At 57.0% G+C, this 10,008-nt stretch overlaps 1 protein-coding gene across 1 annotated transcript; it reads left to right on the top strand.

Moving 5' to 3' along the window:
* Positions 1-2,356: 2,356 nt before the first annotated feature.
* On the top strand, positions 2,357-4,733 carry LOC127054380 (transmembrane emp24 domain-containing protein 10-like). The gene is made up of 5 exons (XM_050960481.1): positions 2,357-2,740; positions 3,065-3,185; positions 3,536-3,609; positions 4,008-4,134; positions 4,314-4,733. Exons 1-5 carry the CDS (start codon positions 2,537-2,539, stop codon positions 4,433-4,435), a joined length of 648 nt encoding a protein of 215 aa, XP_050816438.1. The 5' UTR covers positions 2,357-2,536; the 3' UTR covers positions 4,436-4,733.
* Positions 4,734-10,008: the final 5,275 nt, after the last annotated feature.

The following is a 10,008-nucleotide window of genomic DNA, read 5'->3' as shown; positions in this document are numbered from 1 at the left end:
GAGAGGCTGCCAGCCACAAAACCAACACATAACGTACACTCATTATGGGACTGCACAGACACCAACCTGTGCGATGGTACACCCTGAGTGTGTGAATGCACTTACACAGCAACAATCACTCAACTACACACAATGATGACTGCACAGACTCTCTCCTGATTTCACAATCATATGCAATGCCAATTGCACATACAAACACAATGCCAATTGCAACACACTCACCTGTATACAGCTTGACAATTGCACAGACACTCACATTCAGCCAGCTGCACAGGGGCACACATGCACTGACAATTGCCCATAATCACACACAACAGCAATTGCAACACATGCCCTCTATGTATGGATGCACATTTTGCCACACCCTCTACTCTCTTTCTCAAGTTCCAAGCCCACAGCAGCCTGTTCCCCTCAAGCCCCGGAGCAGGGTGGGAACTCTGGCTGTACAGGGAGCTCCCAGCTATTCCAGAGGGTGCTGTAGGGCACAGCGCAGGACAGGCAGGGGGCAGTTCCCATTCTCAGCTGGGCTGTGTGATTCCAGCAGGTGCAGTCTTGCCCCATCCCCACCCTCCTGGCTCTGACGCCAGCACCTTGCAGGGTTGACGCAAGCAGAGTGATTGCTCCATCCCCACTGCCATCTACCACAGATGGGGCAGAATAAAGGGATATTCCCACTCATTGCTCATTCCTAGAAGCCTCATATCTCAGTCCTGCCCCTCAAACCAGCCAGTATTCCAATCTACTATTCTCCTTTGTTTTGCTGACAATATCCCTGAGCTCATGTTCTGCTTTGTGCTGACTCACCTGTTTCTGGGCTCTGATCGGAGCTGCAATGAGTGGAAGGCCCCCGATACCTCCCATAACACTATGCAGCAGGGAGCCAGGGCTATTCCCAGCCCCATGCTGATTATACAGGGGGTAACCCTGTAGGAACCTCAGCCCCCTGCCACTAGGGGCAATGGGTGGTCACCGTTCCTCCTTCCAGCCCCAATCCTTCCCAGGGGTTACCCAGTGCCAGCTGGAAAATGGGCCTGGGCCGCATCCACCTTTCTCCAGCCCGGGGCCCAATTTCTCCCAGCTGAGATGTTCCCATCCCTACTAACTTCCCAGGGGCTTTGTGCCTCTCTCCCCACTATGTTTGTTATGCCTCCTCCAATACCTGTGGTTGCTCTAGGGATCCCATATTCCCTCACTGCCCCAGACCTCTCTTCCTGCCTCACTCCCCATATCCCCCCCCATCCCATTTATCAGTGCAGTCCCCTTTGAATTCATAGGCTGCTCTGATAATAAGGGGGGCTATAACACTGCATGGGGGGGAAGTCCCTAGCTATCCCCTCTCCCCCACTCACACTCCTATTAACCTCTTGGGGCCCTGTTGAGGGAGTAGGGGATCAGTCTGCCCCCACCCCATCCTGGCACATTAATTTCCTTGTGGCTGCCAGGTTCTCTCCTTTACGCAGTGCCAGCCCCACTGCAGGCAGGGAGTGGTGCCAGGGCTTGACATATACTCCAGGCATCCTTGCACCCAGTGCCTTCTCAGCCTTACCCCATCACAGCCTTTTAACCAGGGTCAGCACTTGGGGGCTGATCCCTGCCCTGCTCTCGGGGGCAGTCCTGGGGCCCCCTGCCAGGCCAACCCCTGGACAGACCAGGACTGGGGGAGGAAAGGAAGGGGGCAGGTTGGAATGAGGAGAAGGAGGGACATTCAGGGGGAATGAGGGAGAGTAGCGAGGTGATGGGGGAAGCAGGAGTGGAAGGGAAGACATGGGAGGGGGGTGTGCAGGGTTGGGGGGACAAGCTGTGGAGCAGGCTCAGGAGTGGAAGGGGTGTAGGGGGGCGAGAAAAGGGGGTGGGGCGCTAAAGGATACTGGGGGGGACTGGGAGGGATAAGGGGTTTCCCTGCCCAGTACAGCGAGACTTTGGCCTCTCTTCCTGGCTCCTGGCCCAGGGACGGGTCCGGGCTGCTCCCCCTGTCTCCTTGCACGTACAGCCCCTGCCAGGCCCCTGCTCTCTGGCGCCCCCCAGTAAAGCGGATTCACTTAATTTTTACATTTCTTGCCCATTGGTGGATACAGACCCCGCCCCCTGCAGCTGGGGAGAGGACCCAGGAGTCCCGGCCCCCTGCTTCTATCCATTAGACCCCACAGCTCGAGGAAGGGGAGGAGAGAAGCCCCACGAAATCTCCGGACTGCCCCCCGCACTCTACCCAGCTGCAAGGGTACAGGGCTGCCTGCGCGACACAAGCTGAGTCCCCGCCCACTATCGTCCCCAGCCGAGCTCCTCCCCCCACGGTCCGAAGTTCGCGCTGGCCGGACTCTATTTCGCGCTGCCGGAGATGCAGTAGGGTGGAGCCGGAAGCGGAAGCACGGCTAGGGCCTGGCCCCGCTGTGGGGTGGGGGCCGGACCATAGAGAGAGCGCCACGTCGGGGAGCGCCAGGTCCGACGCCACCGAATCAACTCAGGGACAGTGTGACAGAGGAGCCGGACGCAACCGACTCAACCTGCCCGGGGGATCCGGAGGCGGCGTCTCGAGGCCATGCGGGTGCCCCGGCCGGGCCCCGGACTCCTGGGTCCCCTGCTGCTGCCGCTGCTGCTGGCCGGCGGGTGCGGGGCGCTCTCGTTCCAGCTGCCGGCGCAGACCCGCAAGTGCCTGAAAGAGGAGATGCACCGCGACGTCATGGTGACCGGGGAGTACGAGGTGTCAGAGGCCGGGGCGCCGGGGGCCAGGACCGATCTCCGGGTGAGAGCCCCTGGGGATCCCCGCCGCACCCCCCCCCCCCGTGGTTAGCGCTGGCTGCGAGGCCGCCCCCGGGGACCCCTGCCCCCTACGCTCGCCATAAGCTGTGCACCGCCCCTTTGTTCTCCAAGCTTACCTCGGAGTTATGTGATGCCCTCCCCCAAGAAGGATATCAGGGACCCCCGTCTCCCCACTGAACACCCCATACTCCTGGGTGGAGGGGACACACTGCACCTCTATCCTGGGGAACAGGATCATCGTGGGCATTGGGAGCCTGGTCCGGGGAGATGGGTAGTACTGTGGGGTCACAGTCTGTCCCCACCCCAGGTCACAGACTCCTCTGGCCACCTGCTCTACTCCAAGGAGGATGCCAAGAAGGGCAAATTCGCTTTCACCACAGACGACTACGAGATCTACGAGATCTGCTTCGAGAGCCACGCCCAGTCGGGTATGAGGTCTCACTCCTGGTGCAGGGATTCTGCGTCCTGGGGGGCATTCCTCCCACCCCTCAGCTCCCTGCCACCCTCATTTGGGGTCTCCTGTACTCAGCGCGGCAAGGAAACATGTGATCATGAGGGAGGTCTAGTGGTTAGCATTGAGGAGGGTGCTAGGGGCCAGGATTCCTGGGGCCTGTTCCTGGCTGTAGGAGGGAAGTGGTATCTAGTGGCTACAGCAGGACAGGCTGAGAACCAGGATTCTAGGGTTCTGTCCCTGACTGGAAGGGAAATGGGGTCATGCACCAGCTCTTCCCTCCCCTGTGACAGTTATAACTTCTTTCTTTCATCCCTCCCTCCCCAGTGGGTTTCCGAGTTCCTGACCAGCTGATCATCCTCAATGTGAAACATGGGGTGGAGGCCCGGAACTATGAAGATGTGAGTAACACCCCCTTTGAGTCCCCCACTGCCTGCTGCTGCCCCTATGTCCTGTGCCTGATGGGGAAGGTGGAGTCCCAGCAATTTCAGCCCAAGCAGACTTGACAACATCCACCCAGTTGGGCATGTATCCCCAGCTCTGCTAAAGCCTGAGGGCCAGAATTCTGAGGGTTCCCTTTATAAACAGCCCCCTGTGCCCCAGCCCAGAGGCATCCGCATCTCAGCATGGTGCGAGGGATCCCTGTATAAACAGCCCCTGTGCCCAGTCCAGGAAGGCAGTGTCTCATCACTGGGCAAGAGATCCCTGTATAGACAACCCTTATGCCTTACCCCAGAGGTGGCTGTGTCTCAATGTGGGGTGGAATTCTGCATCTCATTCCCACTGTCCCCACCGCCAGATTGCCAAGGCAGAGAAGCTGAAGCCTCTGGAGGTGGATCTGCGACGTCTCGAGGACCTTTCTGAATCCATCGTCAAGGACTTTGCCTACATGAAGCAGCGGGAGGAGGAAATGAGGGACACAAATGGTGAGGAGGTACCCCATGTATCCACTAGACCTCACTCTCCTCCGAGGGCTGGGGACAGAACACAGGAGGAGGGGACTGGGAGCCAGGACGCCTGGGTTCTTGCCTGTGAAGTGGCTGGAAGCCACTTGTGTTGATGCGTTGGGGTCCCCTGTTCACCTGATGTCTCTCTCTGTCCGCAGAGTCCACCAGCACCCGCGTGCTCTACTTCAGCATCTTCTCCATGCTGTGTCTGGTGGGCCTGGCCACCTGGCAAGTCTGTTACCTGCGCCGCTTCTTCAAGGCCAAGAAGCTCATCGAGTGAGCAGCCCCTTGGGTGTGTCTGCCTCTCTCAGAGGCCCCCCTGCGCCGGGCTCCCTTCCTGATGGCCCTAGAATCCACATCCAGCCTCTCTCAGCTCTCGTGGGAAGCGATGCCTGCACTGGACATCTCTGCCCATCAGGAATGGATTCTGGTGGGAAGAGGGGGTTCTGGCCCCCCAATAGGGATCCAACTATCCCCACGTTTAAGGATCCTGTATTTAACAGAGGATCCAGTAGTGACAGCACCTTGATCGGGAGGGATTGGGTTGTAATTATTTTAAAATAAATAGTTAATTGGGATGCTGGCTTGTGATGGCATTTTGTGGGGGAGAGAGGGGAAATCTTCCACCTCACCCCTGATTCCATTGGGAGCCCCATCCTGTCATGTCCCTGGGATTGCTCTGGAGAAAACTATCTTCTCCATGCACTGCCTGCTAGGATGTGGCATGACAGATGCATCCTATCTCTGTGTCAGAGGGGTGCTGCTACCGGATTAGAACATGGTGGGGGAGAGGGGGCAGGGGTAGCAAGTTGTATGGGCCTGTGTTGCCCATGCTCCACTAAAGTTCAGGGCCGGGTCTCTCCACTGGCCCTGCCTGCTGCCTCCCCTGGAGCATCTCCCTAGACCTGCCTGCTGCCCCCAGGGAATTTAAAAGGGCCCAAGGCCCCCACTAGCAGCACAACAGGGCTAAGGCGGCTTCCTGCCCACCTGCTCCGCTTCCGGAAGCGGACAGCACATCCCTGCGGCTCCTGCGGGCACGTCTCTGTGCGCTGCCCCTGCCCTGAGCTGTGGCCGATGGGAGCTGCAGGGGCGGTGCCTGGGAGCGGCAGCATGTGGAGACCCCTCTGGCCCCCCACCTAGGAGCTGTTGCCAGAGGGGGGTGTGGGTTGCTTTTGGGAGCTGCTTGAGGTAAGCACCACACCCCAACCCCCTTCCCCAGCCCAGAGCATGCACCTGAACTCCCTCCCAGAGCCTGACCCTTCCCCCCTGCTGCACCCAAACTCCCTCCCAGAGCTTAGGCAGTGGGGCGACGGGGGGTGGCCTGCAGGACTTGGAGCCGCTTTGGGTGCCACCAAAAATTATACAAACCTGTTGCCCCTGGGTGGGGGAGGGAATGCTGGTTCTACTCCTGGCTCTGCCATGGATCTGGACTCCAAGGTTCCTTTTAACACCCCCTTCCGCATGCACCTAAAGTCTCCATCCTAACAGCGATGATGTGAAGTGTTCCTTATTCTCCCTCCCCCGATCCTGGCTGGCTCCAAATCACCCGTTGTTGGGGGTAAACTGCCTGGAACTCTTCTTGCTGTCTCTGTGTCCTTTTTTAAAACCCTCCCTCCCCAAACTCCAGCTCCTCTGGCCAGTGTGCGCGCTGCAGGTTTGAATGCTGCTCTCGGGGAACGGACCTCCTTACCTCAGGTTCATATATGGCTCCCATGACTGTTGTAGCTGGCCGAGTATGCAAGGTCCTTGCTCTCTACACGACAGCATTTCTCAGTCTGAATGCTGTGACCAGGCGGCTCCACAATGTTGGGAAACCTTCTAGGCATCGGTGGGCTTTTTTTCCCACCTTCCTCTAAAGCAGCGGGTTGGCCATAGCTGGAGATAGGACACCAGATGGGTTGGGTTGGCCTCTGAGGTGGTTCAGTGATTCCTCTCTAGCTACCTGGCTGGGGATCACGAAACTTCCACCTTGCGCTCCCCCCCGAGCCCTGTGGCAGCTCCCCACCACCCTCCAACCTGAGGCCCCCCGCGGCAGCTCCCCCTGGCCCTGGGAGCTGTGCGGCAGCTCCCCACCCCAGCTTACCTCTACTCCGCCTCCTTCCCGAGCACACCTTGTCCGCTCCACTTCTCCTGCCTCCCAGGCTTGCGGCACCAATCAGCCGTTTGTTGCCGCAAGCCTGGGAGGGAGAGAAGCAGAGCGGGGCGGCGTGCTCAGGGGAAGAGCAGAGCAGAAGTGAGCTGTGGGGCAGGGAGCGGTTCCCCTGCTGCGCCCCCTCTTACTTGCTGCAGGCGGCCCTCTCCACGCCCCCCTGCCTCAGGTCCCTCAGCCTAAATGCCAACGATGACCGGGGCAGCCGAAGATCCGGTTGCCACTGAAGGACCTGAAACGTTGCCCCCCAAATGCTAACGGTCGCCTAATGGGTTGCTCTGGCCCTGCTTTTGGTTAATGTTACTTGTGTTGAGTGTTTGGTCACCGTTTTAAGCTTTTTTCGTGAAGACTAAAGCAAAATAGGCATTAAACACCTCAGCCTTCCTGATAGGGTCAGTTACTGGCTCTCCTTACCTGCTAAGCAGACGGCCTACACGTTCCTTCATCTTTCTCATGCTCCAAATTTATTTAAGGAACCTCTTCTTATTGCTTTTATGTCCCTTTCCAGCTGTAACTCATTTTGTGCCTTTGACTTTCTGAATTTGTCTTTACACGTTTGTGCTGTTTGTTGTACTCCACCGTAGCCATTTGTCCATTTCTACATTTTGTAGAATTCCTTTTTGCTTTTTCAGGTGATGTAAAGAACTCCTGAAGGAGCCATTGTGGCCTTTGACTATTGTTCTCATCTTTCCTTTGCACTGGATAGTTTGCTGTTGTGCCTTTAATATTGCATCCTTGAGAAACTGCCAGATCTCCTGAACTCTTATCCCATAGATTTTCTTCCCACAGGACTTTATCTACCAGTCCTTGGAGTTTTGTGAAGTCCATGTTCCTTATTTTGCTGCTCTTACCTCTTCCTTTCCTTAGAGGTTTGAACTCATTTCCTGATCACTTTAACCCAAACTGCCTTCTACTTCTAGGTTTGCTACCACTTCCTGCCTGTTGGTGTGACTCGAGTCTACAATGGCTGTCCTGGTTACTTCCTCCTCTTTCTCAAACCAGAGCTGCCTAGATGATCTGATGGACCCTTCTGAATTCTTCAGAAATGGACCCAGCTGTGAAATTGACCCTGAGCTGGTCTCTTGCTCAAAGCAGAACAGCAGGTGTAATTCCAGCCATCAGCTCAGGGAGATCCTTCCCCCACGGGCAGGATCAAGGTCTTGGAGTGATGAGCAGTGACTGGCAGCAGGGGAGAATAGTGGGGGCTTTGATGGTAGCTAAGCTGTGTGTGTCCTCACCTGCCACTGAGCCACAACACTGACTTGTCCTCAAACGGGTAATTTGATCAGAGTTCCATGATTTTTCTTCCCCTGATACTGTTCAAATGTAACTCCTCCCAAAGCCATGCAGGGAACTCTGTATTGCAGCCCCCAGGGCTGGTAAGAGCCGAGATTGTGCCTCTTGCAGTAAGGAGGATTTGGGGGCACCTGCTGGATTATTGGGCTCTGTGGTGCATGGAGGGGATGGACACCTGAGGTTCCAGAGAGTCATCTTGCTCCACTGCACCCCCAAGGGATGGTGCTGCCTGCCACAGCTTGGAGGCCAGGTGGGAGTAGCATTGTGGGGGTGCACCCTGCTGGTAAAGGGGAGAGAGTGACTTAAGTCAGTGCAGCAGCTGTCCCCCGGGAGGATCCCCACAGCAATGATGGTGATGTCCAAGCTGAGGCTGTAGAGGGTGGTGTAGGAGCAGGTGCCATCTGGCTGGACTGGACGCAGTTCTAGCCCTGTGCTGTGCAGGAAGGCAAAAAGCAGTGGAATCTCACGCACCCGGCAGCCAGGGCCCTGCAGGGTGGAGAACTGAGGGCTAGCAGCGTGGGGGGTTCTCCCCAACTAATTTGCCACTGTGACGTGCAGTGAATGGGCTGGAGGCAGGGCACCCTGCACAGGAATCGGCTCAATACTGGTCACCCTTCCACTTGCCTGAGGGATCAGGTTACGATTGGACACTTACCTCTGGCTGCAATTGGGCTGGTACCAGGTCTTGCCCTCCAGGGATCAGACAGTACTGCCCCACACCCTGCAGCAATCAAGGCATTTCTCCCACTTCCCATGTGACAGAGTGGCAGCTGGGAAGCATCAGGAAGGGTGGTGCTTCCCCACTGCTCTGTGACTATCTGTCTGGCAGGTTGGAGGGGCCCAGGAACTCAGTGAGGGCGAAGGACTTAGGGTGCAGCACCCAGTTCTGCCACATGAGATCTGGGGGCACAGAGGGGAGGCTGGGAGAGGGGTTCTCAAGCACAGAGGAATTAACTGGGGCTTTTGGTCTTTGCAGAGGGATCTTCAGGAAGCTGGAGGCCTATGGGGGTCAGAAGGACTAGAAGGGAGAAGAGTAGGGACTGGAGGGATGGTCTCCACATGGAGGGGGCTTTGGAACTCAGGGGGTGATAGGAATGGGGGGGGACCAGATGTCTGAGGTCTGCAGAGGGAACGTAAGGGGAGGTTATAGACAAGTGCATCCTCAAGACATTCAGGGAGGCAAGGGGCAAAGCTAGGAACAAATCTAGGAATTCTGGTGTGTGTCGTCCCGCCCTGAACCACTTGATACCACTCCTGGGAATCAAACCCAGGAGTTCTAACTTGCAGCCCCCTGCTCTAACCACTCCACCCCACTCCCCTCCCAGAGCCAAGATAGCACCCAGGAGTCCTGGACCATCATTGGCAGTCAGGGGAAGGATCCAGTGGATTTACCAGGTAGCAGTCCTGCTGGTGGATCAGCAGCATCTGAGTGGAAGATACATCTGCAGACACACAAACGGGATCACCTGATTGGTTACCATGAGGTGGGCGAGCGGCAGCCAATGAGAGGGGAGTGTCACTCATTCCAGTGCTCCCCCCCCCCCGCCAGAAGGGGGCAGGGCAGAGCGGGGCAGAAGGAGGGCAAGGGAAGGACGGGGGTACAAAGGGAGAAGCAGTGGGTCACTGGGAGGTGTACAGGGGAGGGGGGAATCAATGTAAGGGTAGGTGGTTGGGGGGCTCTGTGGGGTGCAATGGGGGGAGGGTATCATTCTGGTGCTGCCCCCAGGGGGAAGGGACTAGAGGGTGGCACTGTAGGGTGTGTTCCAGGTGAGAGGGGAACAGCGGGTGTCACCCACAGGGGATGCTGGGAGCCTGTGCTGGCCTCAGCCCAGGCCAGTCGCAGCTGGCCCCCCTCAGGCCCTGGGATCTCAGGGTCTCAGTCCAGTCACAGCAGCCAGAGCAGTGTGACCCCCGCCTGGGCAAGGGCTTGCTCCCTGCAGCTGGAGGGAGACAACACAACAGTACTACACAGCAACATAACGATCTCCTGCACTACCACACTGCTACACAACATGCCAAAGCTATACAACCCCTAAACAACAAAGCACTACTACACAACTCTGCATACGACAACACCAGAACCTACTACAGTACTCCTACACAACATAAACCTATGCAATGCACCACACAGTGCAACATAACTACACACCACAACCACCACACAGCCCTGCTACATGACTACACAACACTATTATACCAAATGACACAATACACAACACAACAGTGCTGCACCATAACCCCCACACAACATCACAGTACTGCTATACATCCTCCTCCTCATGGGTTGAGGGCCTGCTCCCTGCAGCTGCAGAATGACAATGTAACACTGCTACACAACAACGCACCACAAAGCTCCTACATAACACAATACAGCACAGCTACATAAACATACAACTACTCAGCACCCA

The sequence above is a fragment of the Gopherus flavomarginatus genome, chromosome 6 (genome assembly GCF_025201925.1).
Source record: "Gopherus flavomarginatus isolate rGopFla2 chromosome 6, rGopFla2.mat.asm, whole genome shotgun sequence".
In the NCBI taxonomy this organism is placed as follows: Eukaryota; Metazoa; Chordata; order Testudines; family Testudinidae; genus Gopherus; species Gopherus flavomarginatus.
The sequence above is the reverse complement of the archived record's forward strand: the minus strand, read 5'-3'. Positions and strand labels throughout refer to the sequence as shown.

Excerpts from the sequence above, each read along its gene's own strand:
- LOC127054380 (XM_050960481.1), top strand. The coding sequence starts at position 2,537 with ATGCGGGTGCCCCGGCCGGGCCCCGGACTCCTGGGTCCCCTGCTGCTG. Across the intron at positions 3,186-3,535 it reads CGAGAGCCACGCCCAGTCGG|TGGGTTTCCGAGTTCCTGAC; the intron begins GTATGAGGTCTC and ends CTCCCTCCCCAG. Across the intron at positions 4,135-4,313 it reads GGAAATGAGGGACACAAATG|AGTCCACCAGCACCCGCGTG; the intron begins GTGAGGAGGTAC and ends CTCTGTCCGCAG.